The sequence below is a fragment of the Solenopsis invicta genome, chromosome 13 (assembly GCF_016802725.1).
Source record: "Solenopsis invicta isolate M01_SB chromosome 13, UNIL_Sinv_3.0, whole genome shotgun sequence".
In the NCBI taxonomy this organism is placed as follows: Eukaryota; Metazoa; Arthropoda; class Insecta; order Hymenoptera; family Formicidae; genus Solenopsis; species Solenopsis invicta.
This window is the reverse complement of record NC_052676.1, coordinates 5606954-5634731: the sequence shown is the minus strand read 5'-3', so window position 1 is coordinate 5634731 and position 27778 is coordinate 5606954. Positions and strand designations below refer to the sequence as shown.

General features: G+C 32.0%; 1 protein-coding gene across 8 annotated transcripts; it reads right to left on the bottom strand.

The window, feature by feature from the left end:
• Nucleotides 1–3: 3 nt before the first annotated feature.
• Nucleotides 4–27778, bottom strand: LOC105193792 (stress response protein NST1). Of its 8 annotated transcripts, none has more exons than XM_039456778.1 (8): nucleotides 27429–27564; nucleotides 26665–26750; nucleotides 24341–24387; nucleotides 8837–9192; nucleotides 8407–8547; nucleotides 7470–7610; nucleotides 6732–6878; nucleotides 4–4152 (listed from the first exon to the last, which is right to left on the bottom strand). In XM_039456778.1, the coding sequence occupies exons 3-8, from the start codon at nucleotides 24375–24377 to the stop codon at nucleotides 4045–4047; spliced, it is 930 nt and encodes a 309-aa protein (XP_039312712.1). In that variant the 5' UTR covers nucleotides 24378–24387; nucleotides 26665–26750; nucleotides 27429–27564; the 3' UTR covers nucleotides 4–4044. The 8 variants fall into 8 exon arrangements, with proteins under 8 accessions (XP_039312712.1, XP_025993843.1, XP_025993841.2 ...); XM_026138058.2 differs by lacking the exon at nucleotides 27429–27564 and adding an exon at nucleotides 27234–27365; XM_026138056.2 differs by lacking the exon at nucleotides 26665–26750 and having other exon boundaries at nucleotides 27429–27778.

The window sequence follows — 27778 nt, the reverse complement described above, 5'->3', positions numbered from 1 at the left end:
TGATGCGTGTAGATATGGCCTTTTACTTCACACAATCTGGTTCTCGTTTGACACACATACACACACACACCCACACCATCTTGAACAGAACCCGAAAGGATTATATATCGAAGGCAGCCAATGCAAAACGCGATTAATATATCGCGGCGCGATAATCTTATACCCGCGCGCTGCATTTATATATATAATTATATATAAATATATATATTTATATATATAATTAAATATGTTCATTTATATATTTATATATCTGGATTTTTGTCTCATCACGAGACATATCAAAGCGAAACACACGCGATATATCAAATGTGTGGTCCAAAAGTCATTAAAAAAAAGAGAGAAAGAATAATTTGCGATATACAGAAAAATACACTTTTATTGTAACTTATATAGCGTAAGTATAATCGCTAGTAAAATAAGACGATGGCGCAACTAAAATTTATTTGTACGTGTAATAAACTCGCACTGATAACTGGTATTAAGAGAAGGTTCACAACTCAGATAATTTTCGTAATTTATATTTACTTTTTCTATAACAAAAAAAGCTTGAAGCTTTAATCCATTTTTGATGGATGACGACTGTTGGCCCACACTGTACGCGTCATCGCGCGATTTGCACATGTTTATATAGGGTGTCCTTAAGAAAGATACAAAGTTTTCCCAAAGCGGCCCTCAGGCGTTCAATATTGTTGCACAATATTGGAATATTGCACAATATTATTGATTATTTGGGGGCTATATTGAGCTTGTTGTGAACTGTTTAGAAGAATATTGTACAATATTGTAAAATATTATTGATCGTCTAAGGACCGCTTAACACAGGAAATTCAATCGGGAATAAATTCCTGACACACAATTACTCGCTTTCCGCGGGCTATCCGGTATATAACGTAACGCAAGTCGAGAGGGGAAATATACGTCGCGCAGCGGCTATAATCATTACATGAGGATACAATTTCCAAAGGATTACAACAAGATGCAAAAATAGACGTTACCCACCATTCGTCGCGACACGGCAAGATAAATTTCTCTTCGATTCTCCTGAAAGTACGCCGGAAATTTCTCGTCGCTCACCCTTTCACCGTCTTCTCTCTTTCTCTCTCTATCTTTCTCTCCCTCCCTTCCACTCGTCACTTCCACGCTTAATTAGTATTTGTGCAATTAGGCGATCGGTGAGGCTTCCTTACGTCTTGGAAAAAAACGCGCGTTTAGCCCACTTACTCGAGTCGTTAACTAAATCAATTATTTTTAAGCGTAACCGTAATTGTGCAGTCGATAAATATCTTCGAATATCGGAGTCGATTAATTTCAGTTCAGTTGTGAAGTAAAGTGCAAAATATTTAGGCGAAGACTACAGGCAGTGCTTTAAACTATATATTATATGTATAATATGTCGAATTTACTGAAAAGAAAAGGGGGAGTAGTGTAAATCGATTCATCGAATTAGCAAGAAGGTTATATTAAAATTTAAGAAATACATTTATATAGGAATTATTTCAAAAAGTGCTGTTCCTCAAGTTTTCATTTTAATTGTTGAAACATCTGGGAATTCGTGCAGACTTCAGGGCTAAAGCATAAGGCCAGATGTTCCCAAGAATATAATAAGAAATCGGAATAAAAGATACGATCTACTATTCATACGTGAATTATTACAAAGACTAAATAAAGTGACAACATACGTAATGTAATAAGCGTAATAAAAAAAATGGTAAGTCAATTTAATTATCTGTCACGATGATGCGGTAATCGATTATTCCTCGTAGAATCTTGGACCCAAGAATCTTCGACTTTTGAAGATTCTGAAGATAGATAACTTGAGGACCTTTACGAGATCTTAGAAAATAAGCTGCCTAAACTTGGGAACCGCTGATTTGGATTATGAGATGCAAGCTGATGTGAATATCATGATTATAGTTGCGAATTGTCATGTTCCAGCCCTTGGAGCTGCAGCGGCACTGTGACCAAGGCTCAAGTTCTCCAAGCTCCTCATTTTTATCTTTATTTTTAATGTTTTTATATTCAAAGAGTACTTTAGATATTTAGAAGGTCTCCGCGTTCTCAGTCTCGCGTCGACTTCTAGGCTTCTAAAGCTTGCGTTTTTATTTTTTTTTTTCTCAATGCTTCCATTAAACCCTAGTTTCTTGTACAAGCAGAGTTATTTATACGTCAAATATTTAATTACACTCTATTTCTATTTATCTTAAAACGTTCCGAAGATTACTTAAATCTCAAAACAGTCTGGAATTATTTGAGCTTCAAAGCTCGCTTCAGAAAATCATGTCATCGCATCAGAAAATATCGCAACGTTTCTCTTCTTTACCTTTTTTCATTTAGTTTTATTTTTCTTCTCTGCAAGCATATAAACCAGCGATTGTAACAGACGCTATACTTCGTGGGTCAGGATTAAGGTCCTAACAAGACATTTCATTATACGCCGTATGTTTCAAATTCTCAATGCAAACGAACTTCCCCTGGTCACGACAACCGTGCTAACTTGAAAAAACAAAATGTCTTTCATTCTTTTTTCTCTTTCTCTTATATTTTTTCGCACACTCTTTCTCTCTCTCTCATTCACCCTTTCTCTGTCGTTCTCTCTCGCCCGCACTTAAATGTTACACATTTTGACAAATAATTAAAGTCATCACAGAAGCGTCACATTATCATATTTCGTTAGACTACATTTCTCAGTGTGTTATTCTCATTTTGGTTAGCGCATAATATTACAATGAGTACAAAACGTTTTTCTCAAATATTTCAAGCCTAGTATAAAGCACTATTATCATTATTGTTATTATTATAATTAATATATCAATTATATGTATATAATATTTATATAATCATGAGTGTGCTTAACATGTCAGCACATCGCGCGCGCACACACATATTCTCTTTTGTGTGTGCACACGCACACAAAGCTGCAGTCGCATCACTTAGTACCTAAGTTGTAGCGATAGTGATTTATGTAATAATCTCTATCAAATCAAATATTCTTCCTTCCCTTGGGAAACGATGTATTGTATTGCGATTCAGAACGACCAGCGGGTAATCACGATTATCGATCGTTAGACATCGTAGAAATTTTCCCATACTTCATATTTTTTCCATTGAGAACAAGAATGGAGACACCAATACACACATAATTAAAAAAAAATTTTTTTTTAAATTTGATTGTTCAATACATAAAAAACGAGATTGAAAAAAGCGTCTTTTTGAATGCTTTTTTGTTCCTTTTTCTTCCAGATTTTCATGGACTAATCAAAATGGAAAATAAAGAATTTTTAGCACATTGTACTTTGTAATATTAATAAACATTATCCAAATTAAATCCCTTCAAATGTGCTTTAAAAATCTATTAATTAATTTTAATTATCTTTTATATAAAAAAATGCATTTCTTTGGAATATTTCTTCAGGTTGCTGCGAAAGTTCTTTGGATCTTGTGTACACTCTTATAATATTCTTGTAAAAAAAGTTTTCTAATTTCTAAGGATTCTCGATATTTTAGTCTTGGAATATATCGATATCGCAGTAGATTCTAATTTACTACGTTTTTTTGATGAATAAAAAAATAGAAGAAAGTTCTAGGATTTTGAAAATGTCGAACTCTTCTAAATCTTTAAATATCTCAATCTTGTAATATTTCTGTTAATTCTTAAGCTTTTTCGGATTATAGAACTTTATCGTTAGGTCCTTGTGCCCCTTACCTTAGCGTCTAATACTCTTTGCAAAGCTCTGTCGAAGTCAAACTTTCGCAGCAACCTCCTTAGAATCGTTAACTTGTTCTTTCTTTCCGAAATTTAGGAGACCGTGCGTCCTTTCATTGCGGAACGTTGCCGAAGTGGAAACATGATAAAGGCAGTATTGTCCATACGACAAGAACCGCAAGTAGAAACGATTCGGCTCCCCCTACCTCTCTCGCTCGAAATGCAGACATGTCTGATGCGTGGTGATCAACCTTCTGTTTTACTTCGAGTCAGAAAATAATGGCACAAAGCGAAACGGAGCTTTGCGGGGCGTTCGAGCGGCCTTGAAAAGAACCGGGCACTTAGCCGGAACTGGCAGTCTCGTTCTCCACCGGCAGGATCGAATGTGGCGCTTCCGGCTGAAGGTAGCGTTCCTTCTTATTCTGTCTCACGATCTCGGCGCGCCTCTCCTACAAAAACAAAAAAGAAAAGGATTTATAAAATTAGAATGTTCTCTGAAACAATATATCCTATTAAAGATAAAAATCAAAAAGTATGCCATGCTCTCTAACAAGCTGAGCAGCTTAGACAGGATGCGTTGAAGAAGTATGTAAATCTCGAATTTTATTGTAATATAACGGCATCTTTAAATCTTTATTTTAAAATGATGATTGACACAGACTTTATTGCAGGAAACAAAGTCTAATTGTTAGGAAACCTCCATATAAATTACGCGACGGATTAAATTTTGGCATCAGTATACGAGTCTTCTCCGGCACATCCCGCAAAACGATCACGTACAAGTTATAAATGAGCACGGCTACATGTGCTGGAAGAAAGATAACTATGAAGGCTGCAACATAATCCAGCAAAAGCATGACAACAACATTCCTTTTATAAACGCTACTATTGACGTCTTCGTGATCCTATAATCGTATAAAATATTGTATAACAAGCTATTTGTCGCGACAGTGGAAAGGGAGAAGGCGTACGAGCCGGAGAAAATAATTAATGCATAATTTAATATGACCCACGAGCATTACAATTTGTCATACTAATTTTACTTTGTTGTATTAATTTTAATTAGTCACGATTCTCAAATCTCGCTCTATATATATAATTTATACACTATAAGTGTATATAATTTAAACATTATAAATAAAATATAACAATATGTGATAAATATATATGAAGTCAAATATACAAATAAAATACATGAAATCAAAAATACAAAACAAATTACTTTTCTTATTCTTGTTCGTTAATTTTTTGTTAAATTTTGTTAAAAAATATCACGGTAAAAATAAACATGCAATAAAAAAATAATTTGTGATAAAAAATAATCTCTAAGATTAATAACAATCAATCAATCAAAACAAAATTTAATTAATTTATCAATTAATAATAATGACTATAAACTTGGTTCTTGATTACAATAAGCCATAACCAATTAAAATTTTTTAATTATCTTAAAATAAATCTTTAGGCATTAATTATATTTTCAATCAATAAAATGAATCGAGTAAAATAATAATTTATTGTAATTGTAATTAATTGATTAAAAATAATTGACTATTGCTAATTACAAAATTAATTATTATTTATTAATCGTTAGTTTTAGTCATTAATTTGTAGTACTGATTGGTAGCTGAATGGGACTGATTAATATAACAAATAATATAATTTATCAATTAACATTGATTTGAATTCCTTCTTGGTATGACGACCACAATCTTCATTTTATAATTGCTCATAAAAAATTATAAAAACAATTTTTGAAATACAATAAAAAAATTAATAATTAACGATTTTTTAAATCACGTGTTTAATTTCAATAATCGATTTAATTAATTGTGATTACCCCTAGTAAAAATTTCATGCATTTTTTAAATAGTTACTAGACAATTTTATTATTTCCATCTAGTAGCTAAGAAGTAAAATACTAAAGAACCTGATCAAGATATAAACATTTTGCTTGCAGTTATTGTACACAAAAAAATGCACAAAACTTGAATATCCATTCAATGAACAAAACAAGATAATAATAGACAATTCAACTGATTAATGTGAGCAAGCCTGAAACCCTGTCTATTAATACTAGACTAAACAATACTTAGACAGGTGTCTACACATATTTTTATCATGAGAACTGTTCCAGTCACTGAATGAAACTCTAAAGTTCTTGTCCACTTCCTACGCAGTGTTATAACAACCAATGAGAATACAATAATACTAGACGGTAATTGGATTGGTGTCTAGGAAATCTGCATGCATTTCTACTAGGGATACTTATATTATTAATTTTTAATCAATTACTTTAATTAAGCAAAAACTTAATCTATTAATTATAAAAAAATCATTTGATTATTCATATTAATCATGATTTATACATTTTAAACTTTTATGCCTAATTTTTTCATTTCTAGATAATTTTATTTATGAGATATCTTCCAGAGAATATAATTTCTAATAAAATTCTATATAGTATTTTGTGTCAAAAATTAATAGTATGAAGAATAACTATTCATTAGATATGTAACCAGAAGTTTCAGTGAACAAAATGAATTTTTAGAATATCATCTGATAGATAGCTGTCGGGAGGTGTAAAGAAATCGAACAGTCGATTATTTTAGTTAACAAATAAATTAAATCTATTAACGTCTAATACTGATATCAATAAGCTTTAAATATACATCCGTCCAATGATTATAATTTAATCAAAACCAAATATATTGGTATACCATTGATAACTGATAAAAGTTTTTTAATTTCTAACGCTTCTATGCCGTACAATAACATGAAATTTTTAATTTTATATGTCAAATATTTTTTATGCTTTTACTGTGAACTGTATTATTTTATATTACAAAATAATAAATAAAAACAATATTACTAAATAATAATATTATTGAATATTATTAAGAAACAAAAATGATTAGAAAATAATCGTCTTTTTTTATCGCGAGCATCGATTTGCTAGATTTATTGTACGACAAATTGTCTGCGGGGGTTCGACTGCGGTTTAGAGTGCGTGTGGGGACGGAATTACATGGTGGCGGCGGATCGCCTGCACGCGACGCTGGATCTCTCGCTGCCGATTCATCTCCGCGGTCGACACCTTCTTGTCGAACTCGCACTTTTTCATCAGGAGCTCTCGCGCCGCCATCTGACGCATTTTCGCTATCTTCACCGTGTTCTAAACCACCATCGCACAAACGCCTACGTTCGATCAGTGCTTTCTTACAGATAAACCTCGGAGCAAACCCGAGGCCATCCGGTTCGCTTTTCTTACTATTTTTTCTTTTTCTCAAAAGCACGCAAATACAATGCTTTGATTACAAATTTTAGATTGTTACGTAACTCTTCATCGCTTTTTGCAATAATTTTGTCATTTGTTGGAAGATTTTTTGTTAAATTAGACATTTGTATAATTAAAAAATTATTCGGTTATTTAAGTTCTAGAACTATTTCAATTTAATTCTGATTTTATATTTCTTTAATTTCTTGTTCTTTAAATAAATTTTGTTAATTTCTTGTAGCTTCGATTATTTAAACCTCAAACTATTTTTTAATCTTTTCGAAGATTATAAATCTCGAAAACATCAACTAAATAAAAAAAAGTAAAAACACGCAGTTTTGTACAACTTTGTAATGTAATACGAATTAATTTTCATTTTTCTACCAATCCAAAAACCGATGTTTGTCTTGTAACAACCTGTTAGAGACCGATATACTGTCAAACGCTACCAAAGTCAACTCCAAGAGCTACATTCGATCGGAAACTTACATGATTGCGCAGCTTCTCCTTCTGCTCGCGCTCGATGGTCTCACGACGTTCACGTGCTTGCTCCAACTTGCCCTGGATTTGGGATTCCAACTGCTGCACGCGCTCCGACATACCTTGACGTACGCGAGCGACTTGTTCTTCCTGCAAACAGGCCACGAATCAATAACTTATGTCTATTCTTGCCGGCTCTATTATCTGCCTATATAGTTTGCCTGTTAAAATATGCAAAACAAAAAGTAGAAGCCTTGCAGAAAAGAAAAAAACAGTTGCAAATGCGACTTTAACCTTTTGAAGCATATGTTTTTCTTTAAGAATTTCTTAAAACTTCGTATACAGAAGTATTTGGTATCGCTGATTACAAATATAAAGAAATTATTATAATTTACTAATGCGCAATATTAATTATAGTGCTATTGGAAGAATATAAAAAAAATACAAAGTCAATAATTATATCACTTTTTACGATTTTAATCTGCTATCTTGTATTTTGAAAATTTGTAAATTTTGACTTCAAATTCAAAATCAGCGCCCAAAATGCCCAAATACAAAGTTTTATATTAAGTCAACCATTATAAATTTTGAAATTTTTATTTCAAATTTAAAATTAGCGATTCAAAATTCTATTCAGGCATAAAGTTGCAAAAAAATCTTTTTTTTTCGGAATAAAAGCAATAATTTTTTTTAATTTTTAAAAGATGTTACATACATAACACCATGTTTCAAAGTATTGAAAGTAGTTCATTACTGTCTCGCGTTTTTAATCTCTAATGAATTTTATATAAATAGAGATAGTGTAATATATAATCATAAATAAAAAGATTACAATAAATATAAATACTAAGTTCTGCTCTACATCTTTATCTATTTGATTTATCTATTTAATCATCATTCATCATGTTTATAACATTGTTCATGTTTTATTTTTTATTATACTAACATGCTCCTTGAGACGATCCAGCATCCTCTTGATGTTCTCGTCACGCTGAGCCGCAGCAGTCTTTAATTTCTCCTCGACGGCACATCGAACTTCTTCGGTTTGTTGCTCGAGACTCAGGCGAGTTTTCTCAACACTTTCCAACTATAACAAAAAAGTGAAATTAAATATCACAACAGTCATCTAGACCAGCATTTTTCAATCTGCAACGCTACAGCAATGTTACTACAAGCTTCTGTGATAGGGCGTTTTTATAGTACACTGATTAAAAAACATTGACAAATTACTCGTTGAATAACTGCTTAATCATCATCACCGTTTAATTATCTACACAACAACGCAACTAAATAAAATATAATAAATGGCGATTAATCAAAAACTAAAATTAAAAAGGCAAATATCGATCAGAACTAATCCTCTGATCTCCACTCACATGTTCCTTCAGCTTATTCTTCAGCTCAGCGATATGGGCCTCTCGCTTCTCCTCCGTGTTGTTCATTTTCGCATCCAAGGACTCGCGGGTAGCGGTGATGAAGGCCGCGCTGAGTTCGTCCTTCTTGCGGGACGCCTCCTCGATCTTGCTGAGCTTAGCTGTGAGGGCGGCGAGCTTGTTTGCCTCGATGGACAGTCTTCGCTCCTCAGCGGCCTTGAGCTTGTCCTCAATCGCGGTCTGCTGCGTCGGACTCTGCTGCGGCGGCGAAGGCGCTCTCTTAGGCACCGTTGGCTCCGCTAGGATCACCTCGTAGCACAACCCACCCTTGGACTTCTCCTGGCATCGAATCTCGGTCGCTGTAAAGTTTCCATTGGTGCGATGTAACGAATGCTCGGTGCAACATAACGAATTTATGCATAAAAAAAAAAAATGGTGGTATATTTTCAGTATAGTGTAATAATTATAAAATAAATAATAGTAATAAAATGCTGTACCAAAAATATATTTTACCATTAGCTTTTCATTATATGTATATTAATGTTATATTACATAATAATTATATAATATATAATTGTCAAGGTTGAGTCATAACTAGTTCAAAAGTTAATTTTTACTAACTTCTCTACTAATTACTTTTAAAGCACAAAAATTTTAATTTATTAATTTGTTTCCAAGTAAAGTGTATGTAAAAAAAAACATTAAAAAATACATTCCCACATATTTAAAAAAAAATATTTCTTTGTGCTATTAAATATATTTCATCCATATTAAAATTGTTTCAAGAACTCTAACTTTAAAAAGTTACAATATTCTAATTTAATATAAATAATCCTGTAATAATTGTATTAATTTAATCTTAAAGTAAAATTTAACTTGTGAATTAGTATTTTATTTTTGTGAAACTTTAAACGAAATTAATTTTATAAGTCATTAACTTTAACTTAATTTAATTGAAAAGATATATAACTCATTCACCTCTGATAATTATAGAATAATTATTATATAATATAATTATACATATAAATATAATTAAAACGATAATTTTTATCTCGTGAAAAAAATAGTTTCTCTACTGTGTGGTGAAAATATTATCAAGTTATTAACAACAATATAAAGAGACCAAAGCATCTCGGAATACTGAGATGCCCTTAGCTCAATATTGTCCAATTTGATTGTTAGAAGATACTTCGCAGATATCGTGTACTCCATCTGCGATTGATTGGCATTGACACTTCTATCTATTGAACATCGACGTCACATCTCGGCGCCACATCTCGACGCAACAGTTCTAGGTGTGATTCGCGATTTCCACGATTTCCGGCGCCGGCTGGTTGCGGAAGAATGACTCAGAGGCATGAGAGTGGCGCGGCAAGGAGGGATCGATCAGAGGGAACGATCGGCCGTAGGCGCCGCGACGTCTAGCGTCGTCGCACGCACCGCCGTCGTCTCCTCCACCACTTGCACCACCTTCTCCTCTCTCTCTCTCTCTCTCTTTCTCATCTCGCGTGTACACCCCCCACCATTACTAGTCATATTATAATTATTGTATATCATACCGTGTCGTATAATTTTTCTGCCATAGCAATTTTTGGGAATTGTAGTAATTATTTGATTGCGAAAAGTGAATCTCCATAATCTGTTATATTGCTTTCCGCTCCGTCTTTCACCATGTATCTCGAGTACAATTAAAGTATAAATTATTGGTGCTTTAAATGGCAAGAACGTTTAATCGAATTCATAATTAAGATTATATTACTTCATCATTTTATACACTGCAAAAAAAAAGTTATTAACTTGAAACAAAATTTTTCAACTCGATTAAATTTTTTCAGTTCAAGAATTTATATATTTAATTTAATTGCATAAAATATTTAAACTTAAATTTAGTTCAAGCATATACATGTTTAACTTAAATACATAAATTAAATAACTCAAATTGAAGAAATTTAATCAAGTTAATAACTTCCTTTTCTCAGTGTAATTGAATGACAATTTGAGGTTTCGCGTTTCTAATATCTATACCTTTGTCAGTCTCTTCTACATAACGGAATGAGAAAGCAGTATCAGAACAGCTATGTCACAACTGTGAAAAGTTGTCGATATCGCCGTATATCTCCGCGTAGAACGGTACAATGCAAGTTTGCAAATGCTCCCCGCTTTCAATTTATAATTCAGCGGCGACACATTGGCGCGACTATTCTCGGGGGCATTGCACCGATCTTTAACGCAGCGAAGGTGCTCCCTCATAACTCTCAGATGCAGAAATTCTCAGAATTCTCGAATAAAATTACGTGGCGCAGGTGCATGACGCAGCAATTACTCAGATAAAATCGTTCGCAAGAAACAGAACTCGGCAAAAAGGAAGAAGACAAAATGTTTTCCGACATTACATTCAAATTTTTTGTACCATCAGCCAAGTAAAATCACCATCTAACGCAATTACGTGACAAGGAACGAAAATTTTACAAAATTTCTCGTGCAGACAAAAGTTCATAAAACGTTCCAGAGAAACCATTTCTTAGCAGCAAATTTTTCCATAAATTTAACACTTTTTATGATAAAAATGTATGATAGATTTATATATATCTACATATCTATCTGCATATATTTATACATTATTAATAACAAAAATAAGTATATTCTTGTCAAGTATCTCTCTTGGAATTACTATTGATATTTCTTTGTCAATCTATTTTGAAATTGCTATTAAAATTTTTGTCAAGTGTTTATTTTAGAATTGCTAATCAATTCTTGTCAAGTATCTATTTTGAAGTTGTTATCGATATTTCTTTGTCTCTTATCTCTCTTGGAATTACAGTCCAAATTTTTGTCAAGCATCTATCTTGCAGTTCGGATTTTCTCCAAGTGACTATTTTGGAATTACTGTCCACATTTCATGATAAAGTATCTATTTTAGAATTGCTCTTAAATTTTTATAAAGCATCTGTTTCGGAATTACCGGTCAATTCTGATCGGGAGTCTATTTTGGAATTCTTGTCGCTATTTCTTTATTGCGTATATATCTTGAAAGTGTAGTTAAAATATTTATCTGGCATCTATCTTGGAATTGCTATCAACATTTATTCGCCTGGTATCTATTTTTTGGGAAATGCAATTTCAAATTTTTTTTTCCTCTCAACTATTTTGAAATTATTGTTCCCATTTTTCTGTCAAACATGACAAATATCTATCTTGAAATTGCTGTTCACGATTCTCTAGAACGTTTCTTTCGCAAAGGAAAGTCCTTTAAAGACCGAATACGATTCGATCGAACGATTCTAGGTACGTCTTAAACGCTTTTTGACGTCCAAAGCTCGCTTAATTAACCAGATACTCACTGATAAACTTCACCTTTTTCGGCTGCTTGGTTCGCGGCTTGCCCTTGCCGCTCGGCTTCTTAAACGGCGCATTATTTCTCCTCTGTCCCGCTTCGGAAATTCAGATACGGTCAAAGCACTCGAAGCGTTTTCGAGAGAGATTAATGAAGGGGAAAGGAGGACTAGCCGCGATTGCGCTTTGACCCATTGAGACACCATTTCACATGTTTATCATTATGCATTCATTATAATGCATTATCTGAATAAAACATTGCAATTATAAATACTGTCAAGTCGTAAGTAACAGATTTGTAGTAATTGAAAAACCACAAATATGACAGTAATAAGCATCAACTTTTGTTTTCGTGCTTCCTTATCTCTTGTTTTCCTCGTAAATATTAATCACGTGAAACATTTATGGAGATTTTATTACGTAATAATCATAAAAACGAAAGAAGAGGAAATGAGTACGGATCGTATTTCGCGAGGCATAAAAACTACACTCGAGTTTCAATCAATGCGTAAGTATCACAGAAACAAAGAAGCTGTAAAGGGCACGAAATAAGCCTCGTGCCCATCATTGTCTGGCTCGGGAATCGATTGCTGTCCCAATGGGTTAATTATCGGGAAATCGATGCGACCGTTTCGCGTAGCCATGTTGGACCGCACCCTGACCGTTTCGGTGAACACGTGCGTACCGGCATGGTAAAACCCATGATATTAAACATTATTAGAGCGATTAAAAAACCGATTGGCGATCAGTTGCCATATTAGTAATTCCCACATTGAAGTCGGTTCATAATTATCCTTTAAAAATGAAAAAATTACGAAAAAGGATATATAATATTACTATATTTCTTAATATTAGCATTTATATTCTCAATAAAATAACCTGAACGAAAAGTATTATCTTAAATATAAATTATCCTAGCAAATACCAACTAACTGTTACATAACTGTTATAATTTCTCACTCGACAACTGTTATATAACTGTTAATAACAAGGCTGTAATATAGTAGTTACAATTAACAGTTATGTAACTATTAATTGGTGTTTGCTGGATATTAAAAATATTGTAAAAAAAAAATGCAATATTAATTCATGTATAAAATATAAATATCTGATTTTCTTTTGACGTTTGTAAGACAAGAAATGTCTTATACCTCAATTTGATGAATCAAACGAATGTAATTTTAAGTTTGACAAAATTGCAATTTTTAATTTGGCAAAATTGCAAGCCAAAATATTTAAAAAATTATCTTTTGTCAAATATTTTGTATCACTGCAACGAGTTTACTAGGTAATTTATTTCAAGAAGTATGTAACGTATTCAAGTCTCAAGTTTCTTTTCTTCGGGTTGTGGAGCCGGCATTTTTTCAGAGAAGAAATTTTATTCGCAAGTTTTAAAAGTTGAACGTATCGACAGAGAACGATCTTCACGAACTGGCAAAGTTTTGAGACACCCTGTAGAGAAAAATGGTGGACCGTGAGTATCGATTCGCGGACGGTCTGAGAAATTGATCGAACTGCAGGTGCCCCAGGATAATGTCACGATACCACCCGGTGATACCGGTCGTCGTATACTGCGGTAAGGACAGTGTGCTCTTTGCGTGCGGAGAACACGAAAAAAACCCAAAATTTCCTCGCCGAAAAAATTAACAAAATTCTTAAACTCCTCTATGCGAATTATTATATATATATCGATCAAGAATAATTATAAACGTAGTCGAAAATTGAATAGTAAAATAAACTACGTGGAATAACTAACTTCATCAGAATGATTAGCAAGAATGTTAAATAAATGAGGGAATCTCGAATAAATAATAGAAAAATTAATAATACGTATATAAAACATTGAAAGATGACGTATACAAAATGTAGAATTAAAAGTAAACGAATACAACATACAATTAATTATATTATTGAAACAAAGTATTTGTAAAATATATAATAAAAATTGTACCACTTTAGATCCGTGTACGATTTTTTTGGATATTTTCTGTCGATAGAAAACGGTCGCATTTATTTCCAAACGCTTGACATTCCTATTCTGTGAGTTTCTTCCTCGAAGGATAAGGTAAGATGAAATAGGACAATTTGTTAGGAAACTTTTCCGAGAATATGTTCAGTAGTAGGCGCTTGAAGACCACATTTACTTTCTTTCGGTTTCCGATTCCCGAATTTTACTTTTTAATGAGAAAAATTTTAAATAAAGAAGATACCTTAAAGTTTCTATCCTAACGAATATAAAAGACAATGTCTAAAGAGAGTCCATATAAAAATCAAAGTCATGTCATTTAAATCTAAAAAAAAATTCGAAAACTATAGTACAATGAGAAAAAATTACTAAATTTTATGAAATGTCTGTTTGAATACTTGCAACGTTTACTAAATGTAAATAAATATTTATTTATTACAAAAACCACTAATTTAACTTAACTATTCTTTTTATTGAGAACAAATATTCTCAAAATTTTTTTTATTGAGAGTAAATATTCATGTTCCGCAAGTAAATATTTCATTGCAAGTATTCAAACAAATATTTATTAAAATTTAGTAATTCTTTTTCCCAGTGTAATGATAATAATTTATAATAATCTCTAGCTTCAAACATTATTTATAAAGAATTTTAATAAAGATGCTGTCTCTAAAAAGCAACGAACTGCAGTTCAGCACCTTGTTATTCAGCAAATAACATAAAAGGCACCTGAGCAAGTTTGGCTCGATAAATATTAGATTGCTTCACGATTGCTCGGTAAAGAGTCGTTACCGCACTCCGCCCACCGGATAAGTGGATAATTCCGGTTAAAAACCGACAAATCGCTTTACAAGAATTGGCACTTTTCTACAGGAAAAAATAAATTACCCAATAATTGGCTCCGTCGAGAAGACCGCCGCCAAACTACCTTTCGCAGAACTCTTCAGAAATAGAAAATATATGTTCGCAATATTTTCAAACAATTTAAAAATCTTTTGCAAGTATCGCGGCTTATGTGTGCAAGGGCTGGCCTCTGTAGAGCTCCACCCCTAAACTAAAGCTCTATGACAAACCAGTGACGTAAGTGCCGAAATCTCTGTCGTCAAGTTCTGATATCTCGCTCCTTTAAACAGTTTAAACCCCTAAAGGCTCGATTTTTCATTAACTGGTTAGACTTAATCCGATGTTTTACCCAATGGATTTCACAAATGATACCATAGGTGAAGCTTATTGGCTAAAACTTAAAGTGAAGTTTAACCATAAATTAACTAGACAATGAAAAATCGGGCCTAAAAAAACTTTTTAAGTTTGAAAATATAAAATCTACATTTCTCTCGCTCCTTCGAAGATTGATATCCTTTAAAATCATTGAGAAACGATTACTCAAGATCATGACGAATCAGACGAGAAATGGTCTTCAAACACTCCACTTACTTAGGATTAAAAGCGCTTTCGCAGCCAATCTCTACGAATCTCGGAGAACCGAAAGGAAGGCCTCAGCGATAGATTGGGGATAGATTGGGGATAGGAACAGTGGGCCTCTTGCGACAGGGACTCACTCACCTACGATACCCAGCGGGGCCTTGCAGCTATGACAGAAGCACTGGAGCACCGAGTCGCGCACGAGACCGATCAGCATATTGTCGTTTCGTTTCGTACGTGGGGGGTTGTTTCGCGTGGAGGGTCTCGCGGATCTTGGGGACAGGTGATCTCGACGATGGGATCGGGCGCGCGAGACGCGAGACTGAGACGCGGATGGCTAGAAGGATGAGAAGAAAAGGACGAGAAGGACCAAAAGAATTAGGCACGCCGGAAACGTCGCTCAGGTCGTAACTGGGGCGGTGGCTGGAGGGCGACTGGCCCGCACGCTGCGCCGCGACGCCCGGCGTCGCTCAATATTCGACCACCCTCCTTGCCTCCTCCTCTTCTTCCTCCTCCTCCTCCTCTTCTATTCATCCCTCTTCCCCGCATCACGCAACCAACAGCCTACCCGACGACAAGCCACCCTTCCAGCTAGGAAACTCCAACCTGCGATCGCCACTACGACTAGAGTCGGAGGGGGTGTTATTGGCTATACGGGGTGTCCCGCGAGAAGGCCGCGTTATACATGACAGAGAGGGTAATAGATGCGCAAAAGGATGGAAAAAATGTTAAACAGAGGGGGTGATCAAAGTCATGATATTAAAAAGGGAGCTTTAATTGGGGGTAGTTTGGGGTTAAATACTTTGAGAGCTTTAGACGTTGAGATTTCTCCAATTTTATGGCCGTTTCGTCACGCGGATATTTTTTATGCAATATTTCAAAGAATGCATTTACGCAAGAAACACTACATAAGAAATATTTTATGCAGCATTCCTTTCAATGATTGTATTCCCTTCAAGAGATTCTGAGTCAAACACTTGGAAGCTGATTGTAAGATCTTTCGAAGTTCCATGACTTTTGTAGTTCCCAGACATACCTAGCGTGTTTAGACATTGAGAATTGCAGATTCTTAAGATCTCTTAACTCTCTTAGTCACGCAATTCTGGGAACGGAGAGATCTTCACATCGTGCATGCTATTATGGTTCGTAGGGTCGCCAAAATTAGATTTCTAAAATTCAAAATGGCGGACAAAATACTTGAAAATTTGAAATTGACAACACCAAAACCTTTGTATGCAAATACGCAACGCATGAACCTTTTAAATTATCTCTTACAACTATTCAACACTTTTGTTTTAAACAAATTAATATACTTTTTTCATTAAATTCCTTGTACGTGAACTATTCTAGATAAATACATATTTTTTTAAATTAAGTAGATTAAGGAATAAAATACGTTACATAAGAGCAAAATTCCATTTATTCATCGAAACGTATTCAATTTTGTGTTATAAAGAGTTGAAAATTGAACCTGCAAAAAAATCGTATTTTGTTCCTTAGGTTATCTACTTCAATTTAAAAGAAAGTATGTAAGTATTATCTAGAACAGATTTTCACGTACAAATAAATTTAAAATAAAAAAGTGCATTAATTTGTTTAACAAAAAAGTATTGAACAAATAAGAGAATCAAGATTAAATCCTTAAATATCAAAAACAACTAAAAGTCTAATAGTATTGATAAATAATGATATAATTAAAAAAAAGATAAAAGTGTCTTATATATAATACGATGTGACTAAAAGGGTTAAAGGTAATAAGATTTCTTTGTTCTTCAGAGTTCTGCAGAAATTGAACATTCCTGAAAGCTCTGACTATTTAAAGATTCCTCGGTTTTCTTTTTTCCGGACACGCGGTACAGTTCGGAGCCGGTCGCTAAGCACGTGTACGAAAGCCTATGTGCAGGCGCAAAATACCATCTGTCTATCTCCCGCTCTGCTCTCCTCTCCCCGTCCCATCGGAGAGACGTATCGCTCTCCAGAATCCTCCGATTTGCCGTCGCCGTTCTAACGAAGGACCGGCTTCAATTTCCGAAACGATCGACGAAAACGCGATCCCGCCTGGGAAAGATCTGTGTGATTGGAAACGAAACTTCGCAAAGTACCAAGAAGAATTCTGGATCGAACTGATTTCACTTAGCGCAAAAATAGAAGCTTACTATTTTTACAATTCACAATTAGGACCTTTGGCTTCTTTCATCTGATTGACTAATTAACTCTCGTGCCTGACTTTTCGTCTAGGAATAATTAGTGTCCATTCTGTTCATCTCTTCTGTGATTCACAGAATCTTTGGCTTCTTTCATCTGATCGATCAATTCGAATAGGAGACCAATTTTCACAAATTTTCAATTAATGAAATCGTCTTAAATCGCCGGATATTTCGATACTTCGAGATCTTTAAAATGTAAGGACACATTAATGTATTACGAACGCGAATTACATTCGAATTACGAATTATTAATTGTTAATCTAGTGGCACATATATGTGCTAAATTTTTAAAAATTCATGTTTTCTAAAAAAAAAAAAAGATAGCAACTTCTTCTTGGGCTTATTTTAAAAGTAAACGACAGAACTCTTAAAAAAAATCAACATCTTTGAGAGTTTCTGCCCTTCATCTGCATACATCAAAAATTCGTAAAATGGGGTAAAAGTAAAAAATGCCTGTATCTTCCACAGAAATTAAGATAGCGAGTTCTTTCTGCGTTCATTTTGAAAGTCAATGTAAAGGTTACTTATAAAAAAAATATTGCTTTTTAATTTCAAAATGGCAGATCTAATGTGGCGGACAAAAATATAAAATTTCCTTGAATTTGAATAAAACTCATACTCCAAAGGTTTTTGAAATCACTGATGAATCGTAATCAGTAATCAAATTTTCAAAATACAACATGTCGAATAAAAATACTAATTTTGTTAAATTTGAGTGATATTTTTTTGATCCGCCCTATTGGATCCGTTATTTTGAATTTTGATTGCAGATTCATAAACAACGATCCTAGAAATCTCTAGTAAAATATGAATTGTTGCTAATTATTCCTAGAAGTCAGGCACAAAAAAGGATTAATTAGTCAATCGGATGAAAGAAGTAAAAAATCTTGATTATAAAAATCGCAGAATAGATACTAATTATTTCTAGAAAAAAAGTCAGGCACGAAAAGATTAATTAGTTTATCAGATACAATAAGAAGCTAACGATCCTAATTGAAAATCACAGAATAGTGAGCATCTATTTATGAAATACGCAATTCATATCAATGAATATCGAAATTCGATCGTTCATTGTGACTGTCATTTACAAATCTATAGTCTTCGCTCGGTTGAAGTATGCGTCCACCTAAGTGAAGAATACAGATTTGCAAATGACAGAAAATCAATGAATTCATATTCATTCATAATTAATTAGAAGAAATTATTAGAAGCAAAAGACATATAATTAATTTTCTGAATGCACAAGGCAAACAGAAAGTTCACATTCAATGATTCACACACACAGAAAAATGTCATTCTCCTACTAAGAAAAATCAATTACTCTATTTTTAGTTTTCTTCTTTTAGGTAACGATTATCTTTAAAGAATATTTTCTTAATGATAATCTTAAAATATTTATCATTTACTTGAAACAAGAGAGGTATTCAATTCAAGTCAAACCGGGACTTTTGATGTTACATAATATAATAACAAAATACATTTATGTTCATTGTTATAAATTTGATATAACATCAAAAGTCCCGATTTAACTTGAGCACTCCTCGTATTACTTCTTTTAAGTAAATGATATTTACTTACTTAAAAACACACATGTGTAAACATAGAAAAATATGTATTTGAATTAAGTAAATAATACTTATATCTGTAAGTTCATCAATATCCGAAAATCTATGATAAGTTCATTATAAGAATCAAATTTATTCAGAATGTATTCTGAATCCTAGTAATTTAGTTCAATCAAAAATATTAAATTAACGTAGTATTATTAAAGTAATATTAGTTCAATCAAAAATATTAAATTAAAATTAAAATAACACAAATTCAATTTGATTATTACTCTGACTTTTTTTCGATACAATTTTATAATATTCTTTAAAAGAATATGTATACATTTCTTTAGTACATCATAAAGAAATTTTCTAAAAATTGTGATGAGTATTTTTTAAGACAATTATCAAGAAAATAATCTTTGTTAAAGATAATCATTACTTACAAAAAAAGTAAATTGAGTAAATACTTTTCTTAGCAATAAAATTGATATTTTTCTGTGCGCAATCCGGATCTGATCAGCGTCTGCAATGTATAATGTGTCACAGTCTTCTTGGATCTATCATGTCTGCATTCTAAAAATTTTTTGGAACTCTGGTTCTTAATTGAATAGCAAAGATCTTAAATATATTTTTCTCTCTAAATTTTTTCTTTTTAAAATTGGAACCACCAGTGCGAAAATCGAACCGTTATTCGCACCCCTAAGATATGACAGAGGGAGGACTGGGAAATATGGGGCATGTAATGAACACGCTTTGTGTAAAGTTTTCCATTGGACAAACGATCGAACGGTGTTTTGTTGAAACTCGCGTGCTGCGACGCACACAGATACCGGCGAGTCGGTTACTCGTGGAAATCAATGAGAAATGAAATTTTCATGATGCCTGACGATTGTAGTCGCGGGTGGATTTATTAGAGGGACAAATGAAGGAGAGCGTTCTATACATCGGTTCCTATCCTATTAATTGTCTCGCCCACGAAACGATGATTCAATCCAAACAACACAAAGTCTGAAATCGAGTCATAAAACGTTTTTATTAGCAAACGTAATCTTAAAGAGGTCCCTATTTTAGACTTTAAAGTGTGTTTGGAAAGCGACTTAACGCAATCTTTATTGTCCAATGGCACGAAGTTTAAATCGAGACAAATGGAACTAAAATAACTATCAATTTCTTAATGACCTTAAATTAAAAAGTTCTCTCTTAACACACTTCGTCGATAAAGAAAGAAGTTACGTTGAAAGAATCCTAAATAAAACAAAAGAAATAAAACATTTTAGAAACAGACTAACTAAATTTTAAACTGTAACAGAATTATGACTCATGATACAAGTTTTTATCTTCGATAAAACTGATTATCGTAAAAATGATAATTTCACTAACTTCGATATAAAATAAAATATGCATCGAAAATAATGTGTTTACCAATAAATTCACACTTATTTATATATCAATTAATTATTTTTTCAATACTCTTTTTTTGTAACTTTATAAAAATTTGAAAAATATATTCTAACATTTTTATACGTATAATTAATTTATATTAATTTAATATAATTATCGTTAACATAATAATTGTAATTATTATTGACATAATAATAATTACATTAATCATTTAACAATACTAATCAGTATTGTTTAACTAAATATTTAATCAGTAATTTAATTTTTTTATTATATGCTTTACATTTGGAGGTTCAAGATAAATTTTAGAAGTCAACAAAAAAAATTCTACAAGATCCTAAGATCCTTCCTTTCTTAAAACTTTATCTTATTTAGAATTCTTCCAACATTATTTCTTTCTTCATCTTCAAAGTTGTGTATTATAACAGAGAAAAATAAAGTCGTATCCGCCTTAAAATAAGTTTCGTGACTTATTTTGTTTGACAACAAAAATTGCCACTGAAGTTTTCAGTGCTGCTACAAAAAAGATTTGCTGCAAACGCTCGAGAAATCTCGATGTAATAAACTTCGTGTAATAAGCCAGACTCAATCGTTACGATTTAATTGGGTCCAAACGACAGTGATAAAGCGAGAAAAAGCGAACGAAAAGATTGAAGAAAAAATAAAGTTTATCGTCGCGTCATTTCTCCATTTCTTCCCAATAAAAAGCCAAGAATTCTCACTTCACATAGAAAGTCACGTCACATTCAACAATCTCTTTTCTCTGCGGTTTTCGTTAGAGAAATCGTAAAAAGTACTAATTTAAGAACATTTACAGTCACGAAAATAATTGTCCGGACACAAGATATTAGAAGTTTATTTTATTCTATAAATTTATCAAATATTATAATTTTTTAAGAAAAATTACTAAAAGTAAAAACCCTTACCAGTGATATGTGATTCATAAAGCATTCATCAAAAACATACTTGTGTTCAAACTGAAAAGATTCACTGGCCTCTTATTAAAAAAATCAGATTGAAAAATGTGTATTTAAATAAAATTGCAACAAAGCGCTGATTCTATTCTTAATTTTTGTTTTACCTAAATCTTAAAAAGTGTATAAAAAATAATGAAATTGTGGCGGAATAATGTTAAATGATTTAACAAGATAATATACAGCTAAGAAACGAATTGAACGCAGCATTGTAAATTTTTTAAAAGTCAAAAGAGGACTTGTATAACTGGCAAGTTTTTATTTCAAGTTTTCTGTAAAAAAAAATTATAATATTTGGTTAATTTGTAGCATAAAAGAAAACTTTCGAATTCAATATCCGGACAATATTAGTGATTGTATAGTAATAAAGATTTTCGATACAAATGTATCGAAAATCTTTATTACTATACAATCACTCTCATTTTTCATCTCGTTCCTTACAATTTATACAATTTATTGATTTTGTATATACTAAAAGAATAATTTCAATATACCAGCCAGACAATATGATAGAAAAAATTTTCATGAGAACAAATAGAATTTTTAGTTATTATGATTGAACTCGATATTTTATAGATACAACATTTGACAGATTTTACTCGATTTGATAATTTTAGCATTTTCTGGTTGGATCAATAAGAATTTTAGTTATATTTATATACATATTTTTTCACTAAAAAGTTATATTGACTGAAATAAATTTAATATCATTATCAAGAATTCTAGTATATTTAACAAGTAAAAATTAATCATTAGAAGATCATTATTAAATATCAAGAAAACCTTTGATTCGTTCATTTTCCAACATACTGGTTGAATCTATCAAATTTCCAATGTATACAGATTTCTTTTTCCAGTGTATAATCAAAGCTTATGATTATTCCAAAACATTTTCAAAAACGTAATCACTTTTATATTAATTTCGATTTTGTTCGATTTATGTTCAATATAGAATGAACTCAGCTTGCTCTTTTGTATGAAAGGAACAAATGTGAGAGTCGAAAGATCGAGTGGCCTCAAATTCCTTTTCGGGTCGCGCTATCGCTCGCGGTCGCGATTCGCGATTGGCGATTCCAAGTTGAGAGCCACGGAGGCGACGGGTCGCCGGCGTGCACCACCACAGCCATCGCAGTACAACCGTCTGATGCAGGCAGCAACTTCTTCCTCCGCAGCGCTCATTCTCGCTCGCCAGCCACGAGGACGCGGCCATCGGGGTCCGGGGACTCTGACCTCTTGTTCCTATGCCGCCGCCTGCCGGTCTCCGCAGTGGCGTTTAGGGTGTGCGTCCTCTACGGCGCCGAACTGTCCGGTCCTCCTCTCTAATTGCCGAACCATTGTCTCGATATCGTTCAGGGGACACGCAAGGGACTTGCGCACACGTATCAAACATATCAATTTAATCCACAAAAAACACGGAACGCACCAAACAATTGAGAACAATGTTCCACGTACTAACAAAACACGTAATACTTTTAACTATGTAATTACCATAGTTGGGTGGGTAGTAGTAACTAGTTAAAAAATTAAAAGTTAAATAATAAAGACAAAAAGTTAACATTTTAAATTTAACTTAGTTCATTTGTAACTTTAATTAGTTATTATTGACACACAAATTTTAATTAACTTTTTTCTTAAGTTTTAAAAATTTATTCATGCAAAAGAAAAAATTATAAAAGAAAAAATACATTTCCACATTAAGAAAAACAATATTTCTTTGTTATTTCATATGAACTTAATTCATAAATAAAATATTTGTTTGATGATCCATATTATAAATTCTTTTGAGCAAACTAACTTTAAAAACTTTCAAATTTCTAATTTAATATGAGTAAAAATGCTTTTCACAATCAATTAAATTAATTTAAGTTAGTATAATCTTAACGTAACTTTTAACTAATTAGTCTTATATTCATGTAATTTTTAACGTAACTAAATTAATTTTATAAACTTTTAACTTTTTAACTTGATTCAGTTAAAAAAAATATTAATTTATCCAATCTTGGCAATTACATAATCTTTCTTTGAAAATAACTGTGTATCTTTTTTACATCGATTGATTTATCTTATTATTCTGTGCATAAAAATATACAAAGTATACAAAAAATATACAAAAAAATGAATAGTTTACGAAAGATTTCATATAAAAGTATAGAGTAAAATCTCTCGTAAACTACTAATTTTTCGTTACGAATAACTCTACTTCAATATTTTTATATGCAAAATAATTAAAATTGTATTATATAAAAAAAATCATATTTCATTTTAAAAATAACCTATAGAAAAAATAAAATCTGGAAAAATCAATTTTTGAAAAAAATTAATTTTACCCTTTGTTCCTTTCAAAACCCTACAACTTTTGTTTAAAACTTTTATATTTTCCTTAACTTTTAAAATACTTATGCCATTTAAAATTGGACACTCCGTATATTGACTTAATTAGAATTAGTCGTAATCATAAATCGATTCGAACGAGCAAACTGGTTCTCCGAAAATAGCTTGATTTTCCAACAATCTATAATGAAAGTTCGAGCAATCACTTCGCTAATCAGTGTTACATAGGTAGGACAAAATATGTACTATCGTACTATTAAGCTATCTATAGCTTCATATGGTTTTATCGTATCTTTATACGTATCTATAAATCCGTTACTCACATTCATTGGGAACGGGTGACTCCGCTGCGGTGGCCATGGCGTTATTTCTGCAACAAAAATGTTCTTTTAATATATCTTGAAATGAACACAAGATACATCGGACGTTTGAGAAAAAGTACAATTATAGAAGCAGGAGTTTTGTCACATCTGTTCCTTTTCATTACAAACACGACTTCTGGAATCGCGTAATATCTATTCATTTCAATTATATTACGAAATAAATGTCCACTGAGGATTGGGCAGAGATAAAAGAAAAGAAGAAAATTATAAATGAAACTGCAGAAAGTGTAGCTAAAAAAAGAAATGACCTTTTATTATTAACGTTTTCTTGAATTTCTTCAATACGCGAAGAAAGTTGCAATGTTAATATTATTTATTTATACTTAACTGTTCATATTAAAGTTTCTTTTAGTAATGTAAGTGATATTACAATTTCGTTTTGAATAATATGTGGGAACAATAAGCAGGATTAGATAAGTTAATGTCTTTTTGTAACAAAATTGAAGTTAATGCCTTATCACATATTAAAAGTTACATGAACAAAAAGCTAATTCAGTTGTGTTAAGATTAAGTTAAATTAAAAATTATTTAATTTTGAAAAGCATTATTTAGGTTATATTAAAATTATATTAATTTATGGTTATATTAATTTTGTAAGATGACACAAAATAATAATAAAATAATTATAATATGAATCAAATAAATTTAATATTTTATATGCAAATTATAAGTTTATATTAAATAACAAAAATATATTTTTTATATAAGAATATATATTTTTGTTTCAGTGTCTTTTTCTTTTACATAGGTAATTTTAAACTTAAGGAAAAAATAAAAATAGTTGAAGGCCAAAACAAGCTAAATTGATTTACCAATTTACCGTAATTAGTTAATCAATTTAGATCGTTTTGGCCTTAGTTTTGGATTATTTTTGTTTTGATAACACAAACGAGAAATCTTTATTTTTTAGTTAAAGAAAAAAATTGATAAATTAAAGTTTATGTTTTTAAAAATAACTATTAAAGTTAAAGTACTATTAAAAATTAACATATTTAAAATTAACTAAATTAAATTAAAAGTTATTAATTTGTAAATTTTATTATTTAATTTTTTACTTGTTAAGTGGTCACTGTCCAAACCCTGTAAGTTTTGATATATTTCTTATTTAATTATAAATAAAATTCTAATACAACTTATACGTTATAATAATCTTTATTATGATTATATTATTATTGCAATTATATACTGACAATAAGAGCAGTAAAAAAAATCTAATTATTTTCTTCTTTATCCTGATCAAATATATTTTTACAATGTCTAAACTGTGATTAAACTCTGAAGAGATTTTCCAATTTTATTTCATAAAGTAATGAATTATTTCATAATTGAAGCAAATATTTATTATTTACTATTATTGTACGGTAAACAACGGAGACAAAAAGATATTTACGAATTTTTAAAACTACAAATTACATGAAAATAATGTATAAAAATTTTCTTTCTGGTATTTGTTTAAAATAATTTAAATACATTATTTTTAAGCTTCTTCTTTACACACAATTGGATGATTTGCGTTTAACTCTTGCAATATAAAAAAAACAACACCTTATCTCTACAAACATGGTAATCTCCAACTACTTTTTTTTTCATTTATTTAAAGTGGTTAAAAAAATCTCTAAAAAATTATGTACATACTCTCAAGTTTCTAAAACAAATGTATGTACGTACGTATTTATTCAAAAAAATAAATAAATAAAATGTATAATTTAATTACCAAAGATTAATTACACATAAATTATAAGCAAGAGTTATTTAACTTGCAAAGTTGTAATTTTTTAATAAATACATATAAAAAATGGTGCAGGTTTTTCTAGCTTCAAAAATGTTTTGAATAAAAGAGTATACACGAGCTAAAGCTGGCACCTGGCCTGTTCCCCATAGATGCTAAACTTTTTCTTTTATGGAGAGGACAGAGATCGTTATTTGGCCAGGTGTTCATAATGTATCAAAGAAAGGAAATAAACTGGACAATTTTCCAATCGTGTACAGCCTTAAAATCAAATTTGTAAAATATTTAGGTGTGACAAGAGCTCGTTTTTAACTTACAATAAAATAAATAAATTTTTAATTTAAGATAAAAATAAACAATGAATAAAATAATTAAACAATTAACTAATATCGTCCCATATTTAATTTTTGACTGTTACAAAGATATATTTTATAAATTTTATTTGATAAAAAAATGATTTTTCACAAAGCCTGATGACACAGGCTGCAGCTTTAAAATATAAAACAAAGTATAAAATAGTTATCAGAATACATACATGAGACGGTTAAGATTGGTTATATAGTGACATCTAGTGGCTATCACTGTCTACTTAAATCTGCTTCTTTGTCAAGGAACAACTCTCTAAAAAATCAAATTATGTGTTGATAAAAATTGTTTCCTTAAAAAATCTGCGATTCTCTGCGATTAATCATAATTAATCACAATAGTTAATGTATGAATATTAACTATTTTAATTCAACTATAAGCACCGAATTGTGTTTTACTACTAAAAAATAAATTAATAATGAGCTGGCTAAACGAAAATCAGGCAAATGATATTTAGAGCACTTCACACATGCCTTTGTCCATTGCGAATCTATGTCAAAAATATAACCTCTTATGTAAAACAATGTAAATTTATACATTTTGCTAACTGAAGGCACAATTATAAAACAAATTAACGAATTTATCATTAGCTCAGTATAATCAAATCCTTTCTCACTGAAAACAAAGGCCCAACACTTATATTTACAAAAACGTTCCGCCATAATTTCCTGTAATCACTCAAAAGCTATAACCGCCACTCCGCGTTATTTACATAATTCGAAAAGCAACAACACGCACCACAAACCTCCGCCGTGTCAAATGTAGCACATGTGATCGACAAGAAAACCGATAATCACACATGCTCCTCGAACAAATCTCCAGGAAGACCGGGAGCCGACGCGGTGCGTCGCTACGACGAATCGTGTCGCGAAGGTCAGCGGCGGCGTCTCTTTGTTTGCGTCGGAAAAGGACGAAGGGAGGCTATGTATTTACCTGCTTCTCTTTCTCTTTCGCTCGCGGAGCAAGAAACTCTCTCTGCTCTCGATGACTCGTGCGACAATGGGCCCTTCGTCTCGATTCCACACGAATCCCACAGATGTAAACTCGTTCGTACACACGAAGACGCAAGTACGATACCGACGACGCGACGACGACCGGAGTTGCCGTGTGTGTATACCAAACCGGTCGCTTCGTACGCCGCTTTTATCGCGCGGCGTCTTTGTGCGGCGTTCGAGTCGCCGAGAACGGCCGAGCGCCGGCGAGGTTGGACGAAAGGTCGCTGACGCGATCGCCCGATTGGCTCGTCGACCGCGCTGCCTCGTGCCCATTGGTCCGTTTGAATG